This window comes from Podarcis pityusensis (genome assembly GCF_964106645.2).
Source record: "Podarcis pityusensis genome assembly, chromosome: Z".
Lineage (NCBI taxonomy): Eukaryota > Metazoa > Chordata > Lepidosauria > Squamata > Lacertidae > Podarcis > Podarcis pityusensis.
In genome coordinates this window covers 32,883,361-32,905,595 of record NC_138044.1, presented here as the reverse complement: position 1 = coordinate 32,905,595, position 22,235 = coordinate 32,883,361, and the positions used below count along the sequence as shown (strand labels likewise).

General features: G+C 46.1%; 2 protein-coding genes across 3 annotated transcripts; both read right to left on the bottom strand.

The window, feature by feature from the left end:
* Positions 1-1,585: 1,585 nt before the first annotated feature.
* Positions 1,586-10,188, bottom strand: RAB33A (RAB33A, member RAS oncogene family). Its single transcript, XM_080989520.1, has 2 exons — positions 9,641-10,188; positions 1,586-2,198 (listed from the first exon to the last, which is right to left on the bottom strand). Exons 1-2 carry the CDS (start codon positions 9,833-9,835, stop codon positions 1,743-1,745), a joined length of 651 nt encoding a protein of 216 aa, XP_080845646.1. The 5' UTR covers positions 9,836-10,188; the 3' UTR covers positions 1,586-1,742.
* Positions 10,189-12,905: 2,717 nt separating this feature from the next.
* On the bottom strand, positions 12,906-22,176 carry MARS2 (methionyl-tRNA synthetase 2, mitochondrial). Of its 2 annotated transcripts, XR_013981529.1 has the most exons (4): positions 21,920-22,176; positions 20,838-21,172; positions 14,867-16,483; positions 12,906-14,829 (listed from the first exon to the last, which is right to left on the bottom strand). XR_013981529.1 is itself a non-coding variant. In XM_080990256.1 (3 exons), exons 1-3 carry the CDS (start codon positions 22,158-22,160, stop codon positions 15,344-15,346), a joined length of 1,716 nt encoding a protein of 571 aa, XP_080846382.1. In that variant the 5' UTR covers positions 22,161-22,176; the 3' UTR covers positions 12,906-15,343. The 2 variants fall into 2 exon arrangements, 1 of the variants encoding a protein (XP_080846382.1); XM_080990256.1 differs by having other exon boundaries at positions 12,906-16,483.
* Between the last annotated feature and the right edge of the window lie 59 nt (positions 22,177-22,235).

Here is a 22,235-nt window from a genome sequence, read left to right as displayed (position 1 = left end):
AATATAGTTTAGGAACCAGGCCTTTTAAAGCAAACTGACAATATTGGAAGTGACATATCAATGAGCACTAGGATTCAACCTTTCAGCCGATCTCTGATGGGTGATGGGTCAGCTCAGAGATCAGCTCCAACTCAAGTCAGTGAGCACTGCTCTGTTCAGTACTGAGAAACCTGGCTAATCCAGTCAGGAAGAGAGGAGACCAGACCATTTACAGCCACCATTCATAGACAAGGCTGTGACAGTCAAGCCCTGGGCCTGCCTCCTGGTGACTCAGAAACCAGTGACAGCTGGTGAAACCAACAGCCAGTCAGGAGAGAGGGGAAGTTTTAAGTGTAGGCTTACTGTTTTAACTCAAGGTACTGTTTTAACTCAAGGTTTTAACTCAAGGTAGGTACTCAAGAATGTAGACCGGGATTATATGTGGCAGAGCTTTCCAAACTTTTCATGTTGGTGGTGGCACACTTTTTAGACATGCATCATTTTGCAAGACAGTTGTTCAGTTTTAATAGCAAGGTAAAGGTAAAGGGACCCCTGACCATTAGGTCCAGTTGCAGACGACTCTGGGGTTGCGGAGCTCATCTCGCTTTATTGGCCGAGGGAGCCAGCGTACAGCTTCCGGGTCATGTGGCCAGCATGACTAAGCTGCTTCTGGCGAACCAGGGCAGCGCACGGAAACGCCGTTTACCTTCCCGCCAGAGCGGTACCTATTTATCTACTTGCACTTTGACGTGCTTTCAAACTGCTAGGTTGGCAGGAGCAGGGACCGAGCAATGGCAGCTCACCCAGTCATGGGGATTCGAACCGCCGACCTTCTGATCGGCAAGCCGATCAGCACCACCCGCATCCCTTTTTAATAGCAAACCAGAGGTTAAACTAACTCCTTTCCGAGCATTTGCACAACACACCTACACACTGCAGCCAACACACTAATGTGTTGTGACACAGTTTGGAATGCTCTTGTCTGCATATTAGACAGGGACAGTGGAGATAGGGAGAAATTGTCAGTGTGGGCAGTTGGGGTTTGGGCTATCTGAGTGGGTTAGCTAGGCAGGGCAACCCAGTTTTGATTCCCTGAAGAGATCTTAAATTTCAGAAGGGAATGGGTGGGTGTTGCTGATTAGGAACATTAATAGCCATTCTAGGTAGAAAAAGTCTATCCGAATCTTAAGATGGAAAGAGTGCTGTTTTAAATTCTCAGTAAAGAGTTTGTGTCTTGAACCAAGTTTAGGGTCTCCCTTAGCATTGCCATCATGCTTTACACTCTCATAGAGTGTGTAACTAAATAAACATCCAGTTTTGTTACCAAAGTGTCTCTTCATCCTTTGAACCTATGCATGGGAAATGAGTGAATATTGTGCAGCCTTTGCAGAAGTACACCACCTTGCTTGGCAGTGTAATCATAAATACTACCAGAAACAGCTAAGTCTATACTTCTCTCCTGAGTTAATAACAGGGTTGTTGTTTTTCCTGTTAACATACCAATAAAACCCGTCACGTTACCCAGCACCCATCTTCAGTGAAGGTGTTTATCACAAGGGCTTGTTCATATCACAAACCAGCAGAAACAAAGCTACAACCAAACCAGTTGAATGCCATACAAATTTTATTATTAACTTAACATTTAACTTAGATTGAGACAAGTGGGTCTTGTTTCAGTTCATCGAGGGACAAAACCATCTGCCCTTCTCACTCACAGTCACACACATACCCATTAAATGGTCAGGAATTGCAACCTCAACAGTTCAGCAGGGACAGGGGTTTTTGCTGCTCCCGTCTGCATTAAGCGTCATTCTCGATGCCTTCCCCTGCTGCCTCTCCATATCCCGATAAAGTAGAGACTTCTGGGCCTTCAGCCGGCAAGCCAGACACATGAAAATAGATTCCACATTCTGACTTTCTTTGGGGTCCTTGGCTGAGGTTTCAAACAAAAGCATATTATGTGCATCAGCAAACTTCAGGGCCATGCTGGATGGCACCTGGATCTGGTCCCGCAAGTCACACTTGTTTCCCACAAGCACTTTAGGGACAAGGGCAGGGACTGCATGGCCATTGCACTCCTCAATCCAGGTCTTAAGATTGATGAAGGAAGCCATCTTGGTGACATCATAGACGAATACAACAGCATGCACATTGCGGTAGTAGTGCTCCACCATGCTCTTCCGGAACCTTTCCTGGCCTGCTGTGTCCCAGACCTGCACCTGTGGAACAGAGCAGAATTTCTGAAGAGTCTACAAACCAGGTAGAGAGTACATTCATGCAGGATCAGCTCCAGCATTAAGGGTTGACATGGAGGAAGATCCAAAGATCAAGGTATGAGCACCTGCTTTGCCTGTAGTTCAATTACAGGTGGAGCTTGGAATGTCTCCTGCCTAAATCCTCAAGAGTTGCTCCCAGTCTTTGTTGATAATATTGAACTGGAAGGACCAATGGTCTGACTGAGTATAGGGCAGCTATCTATGCTCATATGAAGGCCCTCAGCAAAGTGCTTTTGGCAGGCTCTGGGCTCACCCATCTGAGGCAGCAGGCAGCTACAAGTTGCCACTGAAACAAATTCCCACAATGCCTGTGCTGTACTGTCGTCTTTTTATTTTGTATAATGGCATGGAGCCAAGCAATGCCAGTGGCACTGTGGGAAAACTAACAAGGAAGCTCACAGACCCAGCCACTATGTGTATGTGTGTGTGCACACGCGCATGTACTCACCCAAGACAGGAACCAGGGCAAATGAGCTCTGAAGGAAATGCTAGAATCTTTTAACAGCTCACAGAAAATGTTCAGCCTCCATTTATATCCAGCTTTTCCTTCAGGAAGCCCAGAGTGTCCCACATGGTTCTTCCTCCCTCTTTTATTTTATATAACCCCCTTAGTATGGCTGAGATTTCTCCCAATTCATCTTTTGAGCTTTGTGGCTGATTAACGATTTGAAACTGGACCCTAGTCTTACACACTTAGGCCACCACATTATCTAAGGTCATATCCACACCCTTTAAAGCACATGGCTTTCCCCTAATGAATGCTGGGAACTGTAGTTTGCCTGCAGTACTGGAAATTGTAGCTCTGTAGGGGTAAACTACTGTTCTCAGGATTTTTTGGGAGAAGCTCTAACTTTTAAAGTGGTAAAAGTGTGTACAGTGGTACCTCAGGTTACATACACTTCAGGTTAAATATGCTTCAGGTTACAGACTCCGCTAACCCAGAAATAGTGCTTCAGGTTAAGAACTTTGCTTCAGGATAAGAACAGAAATCGTGCCCTGGCGGCGCAGCGGCAGCAGGAGGCCCCATTAGTTAAAGTGGTGCTTCAGGTTAAGAACAGTTTCAGGTTAAGAACAGACCTCCGGAAAAAATTATGTACTTAACCAGAGGTACCACTAGGTGCCTTTAAACTAGGTGACCTAGTTTAAAATATATGTGGATTTATAAGCTGCTTCACAAGAAAAATATGCTGAAGGGGTATATTCAATAAAAGTCAAATATAGAAGCCCTAAAAGATTATGAATTCAATAAAATCAAAGTCAATTAAAGTTTTTTTCTACAATTATAAGAGTTATTATTCCCTAATATGACCCATTTCATAGGTAGGCTCAGCCTTCTCCCCAGCTGAGACAAGGAGAGATTAACAAGAAGACATGGGCCTACTTCCTAGCCCACACCTTTCTAGCCCATACCTTTCTTAGTTGAGTAAACATGAATTGATCACCTAATATTTTCCCACAACCAGCAATCTCTTCCACTTGTTAACCTTTGTAATCTGGTCTTGAAGCAAAACAAGGCCAAATGGCCGATCTTTGTCCTCAGAAGGTTTTCTGAGGGCCTGGAGGCAGAGGAGCTTCAAGGAAACTGGGTCTGTATTCATGAGGCAATAGGAATACACTGCACTGCTTAAGACAGGGGTGCCCAAACTTTTTTCAGAGGGCCCGATCTGATGAAGTGAACATGCATGAGGCTGTGATGGCTTTATATTTGAAGTGATTTTTCCACAGCCTGGTGCAGTTTGCCCACAGCACTAAGCCAAAATCACAGCTAAGCATGAATGCACTAGTGTGTGGATTCTCACAGTAAAAAAGAATAGTGGCTGCTTCACTTCCTCCCAGGGTCATCCTGCTCCCATGCTAGTACTGGAACTAAGGCATGCTCTGGCTTAGCATTATGGTTTGCCTCCTGCAGATAAGGCATGAGCAGTAATCCAAAAGCAAACCTTGGCTACAGTTCATAGAATCATAGAGTTGGAAGAGACCACAAGGGCCATCGAGTCCAACCCCCTGCCAAGCAGGATTTTTTGGATTTGGTTTGTTTGAAGTGAGACAAACCCCAAGCCTCAGAGTTCAGACTTAACATTATGCCAAACCATCCCTTAGCTATGGGGAATGAGAGCAACAGTCATTTTGACTGCGTGTACCCACACACTCACATTATATGGGGTTATTTTTAGAGAACATGTCCATGTGGTTGGGAGAGGATGCAAGATTGCCATACAGAGGGTAACATGTGCGTTTACAACCCTGTGTGGTAGGAAAAAGCTGCTGTGGGGGGAGAGGTTTGCAGTTAAGAAATTGCAGTGAGGAAAGGGTCAAGCAAAATGTTTCCTGCCAGCTCTCCATTGTCAACCTCCCTTTTTTAAAGCGTTAAAAAGAAAGAAAGACGTTTTTAAACATTACATCTATTGGGGCACTCCGGGTCAGAACCCACAACTGCATGGCATCCTGACCACTGGGGTATCTGCAGTTTTCTTTAAAAAGGAGAAACAAAGAGAATGAGCTATCAGATGCAAGGGAAGGCAGAGCTCTTTTACCTTTGACAGTTGAGCAGGACAGGGAAAAATGTTGACTGCAGCAGCTTGTTAACCTTAAGTAAAGTAAAGGTAAAGGGACCCCTGACCGTTAGGTCCAGTCATGGATGACTCTGGGGTTGCTGCGCTTATCTTGCTTTACTAGCCGAGGGAGCCAGCGTACAGCTTCCGGGTCATGGGGCCAGCATGACTAAGCCACGTCTGGAGAACCAGAGCAGCGCACGGAAACGCCGTTTACCTTCCCGCTGGAGCGGTACCTATATATCTACTTGCACTTTGTGCTTTCAAACTGCTAGGTTGGCAGGAGAATGGACTGACCAACGGGAGCTCACCCAGTTGCGGGGATTCGAACCGCCAACCTTCTTATCGGCAAACCCTAGGCTCTGTGGTTTAACCCACAGCGCCACCCGCATCCCTAACCTGAGGTAAAGATAACTGCAACTACACTAAACTCCCTCTCCTGAACAGAATTCCCTACTGTTCTGAACTGCGCTTGGGAACTGTGGAGAGAAAAAGGAAAAAAGTGGACATGAGAGTGGTGGACAGGTCAGATGCTGTGGCTGAATGCTTATGAAATTGCTCTGTAGGGTTTGCAGTGTGGGGTTGAATCCCAAGAGCACCTGCTCTTTCGGAAGGGGCTGTAGCTCAGTTATGGAACATATGTTTTCCATGCAAAAGGTCCAAGTCCAAGCCCTGGCATCTTCAGGTAGGGTTGGGAAAGATCCATGTCAAAACCCTATTGGTTGTCCATGTAGTCCAGCCTTTCCCAGCCTGGTGCCCTCCAGATTTTTGGACTATAACTCTCATCAGTCCCAGCCAGCATGACCAGTGGTAAGGGATGATGTTAACTGTAATCCAAGCCACCTAGAGAGCACCAAGTTGAGAAAGGTTAGTATATTAAGTTTAAACCCCGCCACTTTGCCAAATTCCTCTATTTTCTGCAGGGCTTCTTGTACATTTTTCTTTGGATCTTCTAATGTTAAAACTAGATTGTCAGCAAACACTTTTATTTTAAACTCTTTTACTCCTACCTTAACCCCTCTAATTTCTGATGTTTCTCTCAAATTTTTATTTAGAACTTCCAAAACCGTAATAAACAGCAACGGTGACAGGGGACACCCCTGTCTGGTCCCCTTGGAAATTTCGAAAGTGTCTGCCAAATTATTATTTATAATAAGTTTGGCTTTTTGTTATAGATATATGACTTCAATACCTTTCAGAAAAGACCAATAATGTTAGTTAAAAGCATGAACAAAGAAGAGACAGAGGAATTGCAACAGGAGACAGGAATCATGGTGGCTAAGAAAGTGAAATACCTCGGAATATGGCTGACAACAATAAATATAAATTTGTATAAAGATAATTATAAAACTACATGGAGAGAGATTAAGAAAGATCTAGAAATTTGGGATAGGCTGAAACTCTCTTTCCTGGGCAGAATATCGGCGATTAAGATGAATGTTTTACCTAGAATGTTATTCTTGTTCCAAACAATTCCAGTGATTAAGGGGACAGGACAATGTAGAGAGTGGCAAAAAATACCGTAGAAATTTTCTGGCAGGGAAAGAAGCCGAGGATTAAAATGAAAATTTTGATAGATAAAAAAGAAAGAGGCAGATTTGCCCTACCAGACATGAATCTCTATTATGAAGCATCCTGTCTCATATGGCTGAAAGAATGGATAACACTGGAAAACACAGACCTTTTGGATTTATAAGGGCATGATAACAGGTACGGGTGGCACTCGTACCTGTGTTATGATAAAGTAAAGGTCCATAAAGGTTTTTTAAACCATATGATAAGGTGTGGGAAAGAAAAATTATTGGAAAGGAAAACCCCATGGTGGATATCGCCAATAGAAGTGTTGACCATCAAGAAAGTTAACATGGAGGGAAAGAGGAAATTACTAGAAAAATTACTAGAAAAATGGAACAAGGGATAAAACTTAAGCCATATGATCAAAGAGAAGGTATGCTTACAGGTTGGTTGCAATACCATCAGCTTAATGATATGCTGAAGGATGACAAAAAGAAAGCTGGGTATGAAGACAAAAAAATCAAGATTTCAAATAGACTTAACAGAAGGCAGAGGTAAAACATTATCCAAAATGTATGCTTTGTTATTAGAATGGTTTACAAAAGATGAGGAAATGAAAGAAGCAATGATAAAATGGGCTATAGATTTTGAGCATAATATTGAATTGGATGCATGGTATGAGTTGTGGAAGGTAAATATGAAATTTATGGCATGTACAGCTTTAAAAGAAAACCTAATGAAAATGATCTATAGATGGCATTTAACAGCGGTAAAGCTGGCAAAAATGTAGAGGATGAAGGATAAAAAATGTTGGAAGTGCAAACAGGTGGATGGAGATTTCTATCATATGTGGTGGACTTGTGATAAAGTTAAGAACTTTTGGAAGCTATTTTATAATGAACTTAAGAAAAAATTTAAGTACACTTTCCCCAAAAAACCAGAAGCCTTTTTGTTGGGTTTGATGGGGAAAGAAATTAAGAAAGTAGACCAAAGATTCTTTATGTACACCACAGCTGCAGCAAGAAATATGCTTGCCCCAAATCGGAAAGTGCAAGAAGTCCCTACCGTTGCAGAGTGGCAGACGAAAATGATGAGTTATGCAGTTAGCCAAACTGACGGGAAGAATGTGGGACTAGGACGACCAGAGGTTTCAAGAAAGTTGGAGTAAATTTATGGTGTACGGTATATAAAAGACGATTGTAAAACTTTAAAAACACTGGGAGGATTGAAATAGCTCTTACAATGTATGGCAGATATAAGATTAAATAAATAGAATATGCAATATAAGAAAATAAGGGATACTCGTTGAAGTATCCCTTCAGCAGATGGGAAGTTGTGAGCTTGGCAGAGCTAAAGCAATTATGTGATTTACTGTATTGTATTGTTAAAGTATGAATAAGGAAAATAATAAAAAAATTACTGGGGAAAAAGAGGAAAAAAAGAGAAAAGTTAGTATAGGCAATCTCCTATATGAGTTTTTGCTCTTTAAAGGTCTATGACTCATAGAAGCATATAACTGTAGAGTTGGAAGGGACCCTAAACATACCAAACTCCTACAACCATTCCTCATAAGGCTTGGTTTCCAACCCTTGATCCTCTTGGTTGCCCTCTGTATACATTCCAGCTTGTCAATATCCTTCTTAAACTGAGTATAGCATTAGTATGTAATGTATACTTTGCCCTGGAATTTACTGTAACTGAGCAAACTGAACACTTCTGCAGATGCCTATTTTATGATATCTAAATAGTCTGGATTTTATTTATTTCTTCTCTCATCCCCACTGTCAATATGTGTGCTCTCGATTGGCCTAACATTGCAAGGATGTAGCAGAGATGACTGAACCAGCACATATATATCCAGTCCTTAATTCCTGGTGTGCAAAAGTGATCCAAAACTAAAACATCCAGAGTTAATAACAGCTTCAGAATCCCACAGTATAGGTAGTCCTTGTGCAATCACACAGAGATCTCAATAGAAGTCTGCATAACAGAAGCACCAGGACTGAGTACAGTTTCTGGGCTGTGATGTGACTGTGAGAATGCACTGAAATCTTGGCCCTGTTCATACCTCTCTTTTCCACCAGTGTATCTCCCCCACACCTTGTCCATTCTACTGGGAAGGAGGTGTTTGCTTACTGAAACATGTGAAGTAGCCATAAAGAACAGAGAATCTGAGCACAGTACAGTTATGGATGCTGGTTCATTCATGCATGTCAATTGATTATGGACATGGTAGTGAACTGCCTGTAGGAACAGGCCATCACAGATTCCAGCACTGAAGCCAGAACTTTCATATCAGGCATAACAGGGGAGGAGGGTGTCAGTTCACAGATGCAAGTCATCAAGTAGTTGAGTAATGAAGTGATGTAAATGCAGTGAGCACTATGCCCTGGCCCTCTTTCTCTTGCCACTATAGGGCATCACAACCAGCTTTAGCAATCGGGAGTTGCCAAGTTGGGGGTGAGGGACAGGGAATGCTTCCACCACACTTGACTTCCAGACACTGTGGAGCCCTAAAACACTTGTAATTTTAGAAATTAGCCACTGTGAAATTAATACCCCAACCTTCAGAAGAACCTAGAGCCAGAATGATGTAAGTAGTTAGGGAGAATATACATGCAACACAGTCAGCCATTGGTCTGTCTATACTGAATAGCAGAGCCTATCCAGGGTTGTAGGCAGCTTTCTTTCTTCCAGCTTTACCAAGGATTGAACCTGGGACCTTCTGCATGCAAAGCAGGAGCTCTACCACACATTTACGGCCCTTCAAATCCTTACTTAGCCATTAAGTTTACCGGGCCAGTCCCCGTTTTGCTGTCTCTCCCTCCCTCATCATTTCCCACCCAATAGGGTTTTTGTGAGCATATTAAGATGGTGGTGAGGAGAACAGCACCAGGATTCGGATTAGACAAAATAGATACATCTTACACACTGTGCCTTAAGAAGCTTGTAGTTCAGGGTGGCTTGCCTACTGTTGCTCCTCCTCTACCCAAGCCTGTCTTATACTGGTTTCCCGTTACTCTCCCAAGACCAAACAGGGTTCTATAGCCTGCTTCTCTGGGAGTCCATCGATTTTTTGCTCCCCAGCTCTCCTCACCTCCATGGGGCGCCCTACATCCTTTCAGACATGGCAGCAATAGAAGACGAGCGGAGCTTTCAGAAGAAGCATCCTCAATTATGGTTGCTTAAAAAAAACATCCCGATAACAACAGACGAAGCCACCTGGAAGGATACCCGGCTCCCAGAAAAGGCTGTGTGCACCAGGCCCGGCTCCCCCGCTCTCTCCTTCTTCCCTCCCTGCTTTTCTTCCTGCTGTACCTTGATGTGCTCTCCCTCAATCTCCACCGCCTTCTCCCTGAAGTCCACGCCGATGGTGGCTTCGGTGTTTGCCGGGAAGGCTCCCCCGCAGAAGCGCACAGTCAGGCAGGTCTTGCCCACGTTGGAGTCGCCAATGACGATGATCTTGAAGATGCGCGTCTGAACGGACTGCTCCATCGAGGCTTCCAGCTCCATTCTGGAAGGGCACGCCGTCGGCGCTGGCTAGCAGGCTAGGCGAGGATAAGGCTGGGCTTTTCCGTAGCGCGAGAGCGGGAGGAACGCGCCGCGCAAAAGGAACAAATAAGCAAACCCAACGAAGGCAGGACTCGACGGAAAAGCTCAGGGTTGGCTCAGTACGGCCGGCATGGCGACCGGGGTGAAACACAGCTCCCTGCCTACAAGACTGCAAGCTGTCGGTCCAGCCAGCCGCATTTAAGCAATGAGTCGCAGCTGCGGGAGCACCCTCGAGTCACCGGCCAGGAGCCGCCCATCGCTCCGCGCTTCCATTGGCTGCCGACACCCAGCCGGCTCCCAGGGCACAGCCCCAAAGGCGGAGCCTTAGCAGCACCCCACCGGCGCCTTGTGTTGCGCTTAGCCAACTAGAAGGCAGGACGAGGGAAACCAATAAGCCTGGGTGGCCCCCGCTTGCTTGCCGGCTCTCTCGCTCCTAACTGTTCACCCCCTGCTGCGCATGGAAATGTGCTCATTTCCTTAGCGCTTGCTAACATCTGAGACGGGGGTGCTTGGTGACCCACGTTCTGCTGCTCAAAGGAATGCAAAAACAATTATAATAGAAGACACGTACGGAGGCCTCTCATGTTTACAGTGATGGAACGAACACATGCTGCCTAAACAACGCGCTCCAATGTCAGGGAGGGCTGTATTGCTGAGAATGTCGGGATAGGACTGGGAAGATCCTGGCTAAAATCCTCACTCATGAAGCTAACTTGACCTTGGGAGCCCAGCAGAAAATGATGCTTCTTGGACTTCAGCTCCCATCATCCCTGACTTTGGTCCATGCTTGCTGGGGCTGATGGGAATCTGCATCCCAACAACATCTGGAGGGCTCCACATTGACTAGCCCTGGCCAGTGGCCTACCTAGGGTCCCTTGTGCTCTTGGCAAGGAGCTGCATATGCCTCCCCCCTCCCCCGAAAAAAAGAAACTTGATCCAACACAGAAGATTCAATGGCATATGCTCTCAGGTTAGGCTGCAATCTTAACCCCATTTACCTGGGACTAAATTCCACTGATGGGATGCGGGTGGCTTATGGGACGCAGGTGGTGCTGTGGGTTAAACCACAGAGCTAGGACTTGCTGATCAGAAGGTCGGTAGTTCGAATCCCCGCGACGGGGTGAGCTCCCATTACTCATTCCCTGCTCCTGCTAACCTAGCAGTTCGAAAGCACGTCAAAGTGCAAGTAGATAAATAGGTACCACTCCAGCAGGAAGGTAAACAGCGTTTCCGTGCGCTGCTCTGGTTCGCCAGAAACAGCTTAGTCATGCTGGCCACATGACCCGGAAGCTGTACGCCAGCTCCCTCGGCCAGTAAAGCGAGATGAGCGCCGCAACCCCAGAGTCGGCCACAACTGGACCTAATAGTCAGGGGTCCCTTTACCTTTAAATTCCACTGAAATTTACTTCTGAGATTTGGTTAGGATTTTACTGTTAGCGTGGATAAGATTGTGCTGCAGAGTTGTCATCTTTAAACATGCTTACCCATAAGTGAATCCAATGTGAATTCTGTTGGGTTTGGTATATAATTTTAGGTTTGCTGTTTTAATCTGGTCTAGAAGTAGAAACTAACTAAATGGAATATAACTGGTTGGCATCTGTCTGTCTTGGGCAACAATGGAGGAGTGCACCTTTGGGTGTGAAGTCAAAAGGTTGCAGTGCTATGGCTGTAGAGACTGATGCAGGAGAGACATGTTTTGTTGCAGCTGGGGCAGATGAATATAATTAATTGTGCAGTATTCATAAGATAATCAGAAACAATAATAAGACCATGGGCAAGTCGTTCTCAGTTCTAACTGAATAAGGTCAACCTCAAAGATAGATGAAAATCCCCAGGTTTTCCCTGCTACTACAGAAGGAGACAGCCGTCTTCCACAAATTATGCTTGATGGTAAACAGGGTTTTTGTTCTCCTGGCATGTTAAAGGGTGCGTGAAGTTTTTCAGCTGTGACTCTGTTGTCATCCTTGGAGAATTCCAGAGCAGAAGACCAGGTGAAACCAGAAGCTCTCCTGCTTGTGGCAGAACTGCTAAAGAGGTTGGCGCCTGCTTCGGCAAAGCAGCATCTTACTATGCTAGTGAGGATGACAGAATGAAGCTGCTGCTGCTGCTACTATACAAAGCTTAGGCTCAGTTGTTTCTTGCTGAAGTGATCTTAGAATTCTGCCAAGCCTTAGATCAGTGGTCACATTATATGTGGTGCCCACAATACGTTGCTCTGGATTGCAAATGTGCCTTTGGATCCCAAAAAGTGTTGACCACCACCTGGGCTACAGAAATGATATTGGCAATATTATGGCTGTTATTTGTTTATCATTTCTATCAGCCTTCGCTTTTGTTTACAAAGTGCTTTATGCAATTTTTATATCTTTCATATCCTCTTCAGTCTGCAGGCTGATGCCCTGTTCTTGGGGATTCAGCAACTGTACCCATTTAGTAAATAGCTTGCACTGCAACTCCATGCTCAGAACTAGGGGCCCCCTCCAGTCATCCTGTTTGTTTCGTTTTCCTGTGCGCTTCCCTGCCCTTCCCTTGAGCACAATGGAAAGGAAGCAGACAACCAGTTAGTTTCACACCACAAGTTTGAGATCCCCCAAAGTTGTGCACTCAGTCCTTTCTTTGTTCCGCCACCCCACTCCCTAAAGGGGCCACACACTACCCAGATCTATGATCCTTGCCCATCACCTTCGGATATGGTTGTGAGCAGGTAGAAGAGCAGGGACTCTCTCAACCCAGACTGCCTGGAACCCAGGAGTGCCAAGCAACTGTGTGATTTTTGTGGAGTGTGTGTGCTGCCTGTTGGGGTGGGGGTGGGGGGCAACTTGGCCAGCGCCCCCAGGTACACCTCTGCCTAGGCCAGTCAATCTCTCTCTTAAGTAGGGTTGTTGCGAGGGTATAAATGAGGGGTTGGTGATAAAGGAGTCCATGGACACTGCCTTAAGCTCCTTATTGGAAAGGCTGGATAGACAGGTAATAAACCTTGACATCTGCATGACTTGCTGCTAGGAAAATAGAGATAGACACAAGCAGAAAATTCTACTCGTAGCAGATTCTTATTCACTCACATTTCCCAGGACTGGCCTTTAAAGTAGGTATTAGGGCTAAAGCATGTGGAAGAATTGAAAAATAACTTCATCCAATGGCAAATATACAGTCAGGTGTGTTTCAGTAGCAATGGCACGCACACATATACACACATTTACAATACTCCATGCTTTAGCAGAGCTCTAACCTCTCTTTACTGGGGTATTTAATTAATTATAAAAGGATACGCTCAATTAATTTTGCGTGTGTGTGTGTGTGTGTGTGTATATATGTGTGTGTGTGTGTGTGTGTGTATATATATATATATATATATATAAAATAAAAAGATGGTGAGCGGGTGGCGCTGTGGTCTAAACCACTGAGCCTCTTGGGCTTGCCAATTACAAGGTCGGCGGCTTTTCCCAGCTCCTGCCAACCTAGTAGTTCGAAATCACACCAGTGCAAGTAGATAAATAGGTACCGCTGTGGCGGGAAGGTAAACAGTGTTTCTGTGCGCTCTGGTTTCTGTCACGGTGTCCCACTGCACCAGAAGTGGTTTAGTCATGCTGGCGACATGACCTGGAAAGCTGTCTGTGGACAAATGCTGGCTCCCTTGGACTGAAAGCGAGATGAGCGCTGCACCCTATAGTCTCCTTTGCCTGGACTTTTCCATCCAGGGGTCCTTGACCTTTACCTTTTACACACAAACACACACGGTTACAAAAATTGCAGCTGCTAGATACCTTCTTAGCAACAAAGCAAGTTATTAGACTGCAGTCACATAATCTCTGCATTGGCTGTTCTGTCTGTGGCTGATGGGAACTGGAGCCCCACATCTGGAAGGCAATTCCTGATCTAAAAGCAGAACTATTACTTTATTCAAATTAACATTTGTGAATCAGTTAATATCCATTATGATAGGAACATAGGAAGCTGCTTTACCATGGGGTCATCTAGCTCAGTATTGTCAATACTGCCTGACAGTAGCTGTCCATGATTTCAGGCAAGACTATCCCCCAGCCCTATCTAGAGTTGTCAGGGATGCAAAGCAGATTCCCTGCCACTGAGCTATGGCTCTTTCCAATGTCTCTGATCTATGGCCTGCTGACTGGGACTGATGAGAGTTGGAGCCCAACAATATCTAGAGGACTAGTTTCCCCATCCCAAGTTTAAAGACCAACATACATGAGCAGGGGTAGGCAGACTCCAAGTTTATGAGATCCTGTTGTTAATAGGACCCCGAAATCCACCCATAGGAACCATGTATTGAATGTTGGCTTGGGTGGTGCTCCTGGACATGCATTTAGAATAAAGAAAAGCACCGCCTGCTCATATAGCAATTTGTTTTCACTACCAGAATCAAAACCTTGACTCCAGTCCTGGTTTTCCTCCAAAATTTGTTTCAGCAGCTTAATTGGGGGGGTGGGGGTGGGGCTGTTTATTGTTGCAATTGCTAAACCACTGGGCATCCCAAACCATTGCTGATCTCCTGCAAATCACTCAAGAGCTTCATCTATGTTCTGCCTGCATCTGTATTGTGGGACACTGCAGGGGTGGGAAAGATGTGGCTTTCCAGATGTTGCCTGACTCCAACTTCCAACATCCTTGAGTATCAGCTATGCTGGCTGGGGCTAATGGGAGCTGGGAGCCCCAGAAAATCTGGAGGGCCATAGTTTCCACGTCCCTGTCCTCGAGCTTCACATCCCTGAACATGTCACATTAATATGCCAGCATTCACAGACATCAAACCCATGCATCCCTGTCCCCCCAGCCTCTGGAATACAAACAATATTCTGTGTCTCATACTGGGAATTTTTCCTGCACTGGAGAACAGACTTTGGCAACGTGTTCTCCAAAGGCATGGAGGTTTTTGAAAGGGTGGAGTGCCTCTTCAAGCCATGACTGATTGCCAAGTGGCAGCTGGACCCCACAGGCTGGACCCCATCTGGGACAATAAGAACCCCAGCTCACCATTTGTGACTGTCCTCTTCAACCAGTGTGTGGGCAAAGCCATACTCTGCCACTTCTACTTTGCTGACACCTGGATGTTGTTCAGCAAAAATGTTCAGGAGAATCAGCCATCACCAACACACCACACCACATCCTCAGACTGGTCAATGAGAAGTGAGTGCTATCCTAATTCTTCTGTGTGTGGGGATTGATAGAGATGTGCCTTAAAAGGAATTATTATCCTCAGTGGGGCCATCAGAGTAATATGCACCAGAGCCAAGCTGGCTCTCCCTTTCAATGAATGAACCTTGTTACTAGGCACTATTGTGAATGATCTTAAGAGAATAAATACCTACACCGTGCCGCCAACCATTTACTAAAATGTAACCATAAGGCACAAGTTGCCATCTTTTCTCTCCTTCTGAAAGCATAAAAAGAGGCTACTTGTGGGTGATCTTCTGCAGCATCTGTTGATTTTTCCAGCTTTGGAAACTGGGTTCATTTGGATTTCTCCAGCTTTGGAAATAGGAGCCCAGCTTCTGGCCCAAACCTCCTGCCTTCAAAGGGAGACCTTTCGCCATAGTAGCGAGGAAGAAAGTTCAAGTTGCTTAGAGACCTTTCCGTGGGACTAACACCCAGCCTGGTGAGGATTTTATCAGCAGTGTTTGGGATCATTGGTTGCAGGAGGCTCCCATAAATCCGAAGGCATTCCAGAGTGACGTGCAGGATGGTGTCTTGCCACTGCTGCTCCTCAGGATCTTCACGACGTAGTTTCCAAGGCCTGTGCCTCTGAAGGAAGCCATTCGTCTGCCTCACGCAGTCCAGGATCGATTCTAAAGCTCTGTAGATCTGAAAGCGTTCGAAGCAGTCGCTCACATGAGCTGGCAGGTCTTTCACTGATGACACCAGTTTGTAGTCCTCAGCCATGGCTTTGCCTCTCCTATTATCCATGACCCGAGGGAAACATGCCTCTGAAAAGCCTGGGTAGCTTCCACTGGGGTTGAGGCTGGGGGCCGTGCACCGGTTAAGAAGACCCCCCAAGGCATCAGCCAACTCTGAATTGACCAAGTTGACAGCCTTCTCATCATAGTAGTCGCAGTCTCGCTCAGGGACACCCTGTCTCAGCAGGAAGTACCGAAAGCCATCCACTGAGTACCGCTGAAAGCAGGCCTGAGGGTCTACCACATTGCCCAGAGTTTTAGACATCTTCTGCCCTTGAACTGTCCAGTGGGAGTGCACCAGGATTTTCTCTGGAGGCTCCAGCCCCACTGCCATGAGCAGGGCAGGCCAGTAGATGGCATGGAACTTGAGGATATCTTTGCCCACAATGTGGGTTGCACTGGGCCACCAGGTGTGGTGTGTGTCAGGATAACCCACAACGGTCAGGTAGTTCACCAGGGCATCGACCCAGACGTAAATGGTCTGCGTCGAGTCGTGGGGGACAGGGATGCCCCACTGCAGCCGCTTTCGGTCACGCGACACAGAGAGGTCAGGCAAGTCCTGCTCCAGCCAATGGAGCACCTGCTGGTGGAAAGGCTCAGGGGTTATGGTTGCCTTGCTTTCCTGGAGCCATCTCAGCAAAGGTTCCCGGAATTCAGACAGTTTGAACATGAAGTTCTCCTCTTTGGTCCAGTGCACCTGAGATGCAAGAGAGAAACTGGTCACAACCTTTTTTTTGCTGACTCCCCTACAAATAGTTATTCATTTGTTTATATTCATTGCATCTATGATGGAACACTTGGCCTTCCAGATATTGCTGGACTATTACTCCCATTGCCCTTTATAGTTCATAAGTACAACTCCCATCAAGGGAGACGGGTGGCGCTGTGGGTTAAACCACAGAGCCTAGGACTTGCCAATCAGAAGGTCGGTGGTTTGAATCCCCACAACAGGGTGAGCTCCCGTTGCTCAGTCCCTGCTCCTGCCAACATAGCAGTTCGAAAGCACGTCAAAGTGCAATAAGATAAATAGGTACCGCTCTGGCGGGAAGGTAAACGGCGTTTCCGTGCGCTGCTCTGGTTCTCCAGAAGCAGCTTAGTCATACTGGCCACATGACCCGGAAGCTGTACGCCGGCTCCCTCGGCCAATAAAGCAAGATGAGCGCTGCAACCCCAGAGTCGGTCACGACTGGACCTAATGGTCAGGGGACCCTTTACCTTTACCTTACAACTCCCATCACCCCAAACTATGCTGACTGGGGCTGATGGGAATTAGAGTCCAACAACATCTGCAAGGCCAGAAGTTCCCCCACATCTGCATTACATTTATATTCCCCCCATGCTGAAATCCCAAGGGAGCAGATAAGACTATTTAAGTATGCGACCATGGCTGTGCGGATGTTATTGGTTCAGAGATGGAAAGAAGATAAAGTCCCTACCAGAGAAGAATGGCAGATCAAGTTGATGGATTATGCTGAAATGGCCAAAACGACCAGAAGAATCAGAAATCAGGAAGACCGAAATTTTAATAAGGAGTGGGGAAAGATTATAATTTATTTTAAAAACCATTGTAAACAGTTAAAATCGTTAGTGGGATTAGAATATCACTTGTAGTTTAATGGTGAATTTTGGACACAATGGAGAGGTAAAAGATTTTGGATTATCATAAAAGATGCAGGAGGAAATGATTAACAAGAGAACCCACAAAGGGGAGGAGGGAAGTCCAAGAGATTCCTTGGAATCTTGTTTTTATGTTGTAAGTTGGACATGTGACTGTAAAATTCTAATTTGAAAAACCAAATAAATAAATAAATAAATAAATTTATATTCCCCCTTTATTTCATAGAGTTTAAGGCAGCATATATAGAGCTCCTAGGCAGCCTCCCACCCAGGCACTGACCACTCTCAAACCCCATGAGCACTATACATTTAAAGCAATATCCTGGCTTTGGTTTCCCCAAATAATTCTGAGAAATGTAGTTTGTTGGGTGTTGGTAACTGTAGCTCTGCAAAGGTAATGGGGGGCAGGTGTCATAAAAACTCTCAGCACCGTTACGAAACTACAGTTCGCAGGACATTTTACTGAAAGTATAGCACACATGAGTCCTCAGACTTGCTAGGCTCCAGAAAAATTGCTACACGATATTTCTTCATACCAGGACGGTTCAACACATGGCCCAAGGGCCACATGTCACCCATGAGGCCTTTTAGGTGGCCCTCAGCAACGTTTGACTCTCCCCAACCATGTAAGTAAGGCACTAGGCTTTGAAAAGGAGGCAAGAGGGTCCTCCTGCCTCCTTTCCAAAACCTTGTTCCTGCTTCTCCAGCTTCGGGAAGGAGGTGGTGCTGCTTAAGCCTCATGCCTCCTTGCCAAAAACCAGTACCTCATTTATCAGGCAGCATAAGGGGGGCATCACATTTTAGCATTCCAGTCCCCATGACAACACGGCATGCGGTTTGCTGGTTCTGTGTTGAAGTACTCTTGCAGCCCACTTAGTATGAAAAGTTGGACTGCCCTGCTTCAGTCAATAACCAGGAACCATTATTCATTTCCCCCCAGCATTTATACCATGCCTTTCTATAATAAAGCAGGCTCATTCACACAAACACCAACTATGCCCTCCAAAATGGATTAAGTATTAAACAATGTATAGAAATAAATCAAATCCCTCATATCATGCAGAAAATGTCCACCCAGAATTAAAGGCCAAATTGTTGTTTCTGCATAATCCAAGGCTGTGCATATGTTGCATTGTTTGGTGCCAAGAGAAACCAAATCCTATAACCTGCATAAATTGTGCAAATTAAGCAACCCTAATGTGTCTGCTTATGTTACACCAACAAGTCGAACCTGCAACAAAATGTTGCAGTGCTAAGTGTCTTGCTTGGAGTGTTCAAGGTCCCGGCCACACATTCTTTCTATCTTTCCAGGTTCCATTCCCCCTCCCACACAAAACTCCATCATCATTCTGTGCCTACTAAATTTGCTCAATCCTCACTTAGTTCCCATCCGTCACCTTTATAGCTTTTATTCCCTTAAGGTTTTTGTGTTTCTACAAGGTTCCTCTGAGCCTGCTGCTAATTCCTTCTTATGCAGTTTTGATATTTCAGCAAAATTAAGATTCAGAGTCAGAGAACTTTCACTATTAATGTACAGGACTGATTTTTCTTTGCTTCTCATAGAATACAGAAACACAACTGTTAAGGGCTTCTTACTGGAAATCTTGCTCAGCCCCACTTGCTCACTTCTGAGATTGTGACAGGTATTACATATTAACTTTGCAAACTGAAGGACTAGAAACTTGCTTTTCAAATCCCCAGGATGCTGAATTTTCCACCAATTATCAAATTTCTATGCTTGTGCAGCACGACTGTGAAGCACACACATATTTGGCCTCATAAAGGTAAAGGTAAAGGGACCCCTGACCATTAGGTCCAGTCGTGACCGACTCTGGGGTTGCAGCGCTCATCTTGCTTTATTGGCTGAGGGAGCCGGTGTACAGCTTCTGGGTCATGTGGCCAGTATGACTAAGCCGCTTCTGGCGAACCAGAGCAGTGCACGAAAACGCCGTTTACCTTCCCGCCAGAGCAGTACCTATTTATCTACTTGCACTTTGACGTGCTTTCGAACTGCTATGTTGGCAGGAGCAGGAGCCGAGCAACGGGAGCTCACCCCGTCACGGGGATTCGAACCGCCGACCTTCTGATCGGCAAGTCCTAGGCTCTGTGGTTTAACCCACAGCGCCACCCGCGTCCCTTATTTGGCCTCATACGTGACTTAATTGCTCAGTCATTTCTGCTATAATTCCACCTGTAAAAAAAGCATGAGATTGTGTGTACCAATGTTGCAAGAGACATTTGCATTTTCCCAATGCCCCTTCCTATGCCAGAGACACATTATAGAAAAAGGAGCCAAATTTCTAAGCCATGACTCATATAGCAACCTCTTCTCATCATCCAGCCTCCCTCACTCACACAGAAGGTCTGTGTGCTTGCAACTGAATGGCTGGACAGAAGCACTTCTGGAGCGATTTTGCAGCATTGCTTGGTGACACTACGTAACCTCGTGCTGTCTGCAGTCATTTAGGAATCAGCCATGCAGTAAAGTCAATGTGACTGTGTTCTTGCTACTGCATGAAAAGGAAGGGGCAGAGGAGGATTTCTTAGCAGGATAAAAAGAGGTAGGTCTTCAAATATAATAATCAAAGGTTGGAGGGGAAAAAAATCAAAGCAATGACTATGGACTTGAGATTTCACATCAGTCTGCCAATGTGCTCATCAGAGGCCTTCCTCTAACATCAAAGTGAGGGGGGTGAGGAATGGAGAGAGGAGCTGTGTACCCAACATACATTTCAAGCACATTTAAATCACACCTGTGCCCCAAATAAGAATCCTCAGAACTGTAGTTTATCCCTCACAGAGCTACAGTTCCCAGCACCCTTAATAAATGACAGTTCTCAGGATTGTAGGGGAAAAGCAGGTGTTTAAATGTATGGTGTGAATGTAGCCATGGTCTTCTCACTCTGTGACATACCATGTGTCTCTGAAATGCTCTACTAAAGGAGGGCCACCTGATACCTACTTTGCTAACTTTTCAGCACCATGGAAATATATTTCTTTAACACCCACCCACCAGCTTCTAACTCTGAAAACTGAAACAATTTAATTGTTTACAGTTGCTAATCCACTGCTCTCAATCTTCCTTTAAATTTTTTAATAGTATTTGTTTTATTCTTATGTGACTCAACCTGGGAATATTTATGGTGAATAAATAATTAAATTTCAGAAGTATCACTGAAGCCTTTCTTGCTTAAAGCCAAGGCAGAGGTAAGATGAAAAGTGTTTCTAAAATATAACTGCATCTGTGTGCTTCCTATTTGCCCCAAATGCTTGTTGAGATGTGTTGCATGAGATCATAGGGGCCATCCTAAAGCAGACTCTGCTGCAAATCCCAAAAGATACTTCCCCGAGTGATGGAACCCTACAAAACAGGGCTTCCCTATCAGAACTGAAAAGACACAGAGGGGAACTCATACAGAGGGGCTTATCATTACCTGGTGGCCACTCTCAAGCGAGACCATGTGCCTGTTGCCATGAGCATCAGGACGCTCAGTGACCTGGGAAGCAGCCAAGAAGGTTTCTTCAGCAGTACAGTACCAGCCTTCATAGTGGGCCTGGTAGAGCCAGCCCTGGTCCTGCAGAGAAGCCCAGAAGTGCTCTACAGCCCGTTTGTGCCGAGGTTCTGTGGTACGGATGAAGTCTGTATAAGAGATGCCCGCCTGGTTGAAGAGTTCCTGAAACTTAGCTGACATACAGTCACAGAACGGTTCAGGGGAACTTCCTGAAGCTGCTGCTGTCATCTGGATCTTCAGACCATGTTCATCAGTTCCTGTGCAGAGAAATAGGAGAGTGCAAAGAATTAAGAATCCAACAGACCTGGTATCTGTGGGCCTCCAGATGTTGTTGGGCTACAACTCTCATCATCCCCAGGCAGCCTGACCAATGATCAAGGAGATGGGAACTGCAGCTAACCAACATCTGGGTAGCCAAGGTTGGAAGGCTGCACTAGACAGACTTCTAATGTGATCCAGCTGATCTGATGTTCTTAGGGCTGGAAAAATGGAGAAAACTGGTTATATTAAAGGAAAAAGACCCCCCCCCAAACATGTTGTTGGACTAGAGCATCCATCTATCATCACTGCTGGCTGAGACTAATGAGAGCTGCAGCCCAAGAGCATCTGGCAGCTAGGTGGGTGGGTAAGGAGTGTGTCACAGCTGTTGCTGCCACTGCAGCAGCAGGTGATGCATTACTGTCTGTGAGGCCGGATCTGCTGCCCCTGTGGATCCTGCCCACAAAGCGACTGCCTCACCCTCCCTCGCGAGTTGGCTGGTTCCGCACACTTGCATGCACACGTGCTTCATTGAAACTCCCATCTCCCCGCAGAAAAGATTGTGAGTTTGAGGGACTGTCTTCTCCGCGCAAGTGAGACGAACACGACGACGACAACAACAACAGCCGCTTTAAAGAACGCTCAAGGAAAAGCCTCCACCGATCAGCAGCATCTAGCAGCCTTTGACACGAGAAGAAAACCCACCACCCATTCACACAACCCCCTCTGCCAGTCCTCTCACTGACCCGTGGTAAAGCGCCCTCTTCCGCGGCCCTGCAGCTCCCGGTGCCGGTGCAGCGCATCAGCTAGCAGCGCAGAGTACAGGTGCCCGATGTGCGGCGGGCCGTTCACGTAGAAGATGGGCGTGGTGAGCAGCAGCGGCCGGCCGCTCCGGTCCGAGGCGTGGCAGCCTCTCCGCGAGCCCTGCCCGGGGAGGAGAGCAGCGCGGAGCAGGCGGCGCGCGGCGAGGGAGCGGAGCAGCAGCATGACCGCCGCACGTCGGGAGGACAAGGAGGCCACGCCCCTCCCCAGGCGCTCCCCCCCCTGGCCGTAGAGTCACAG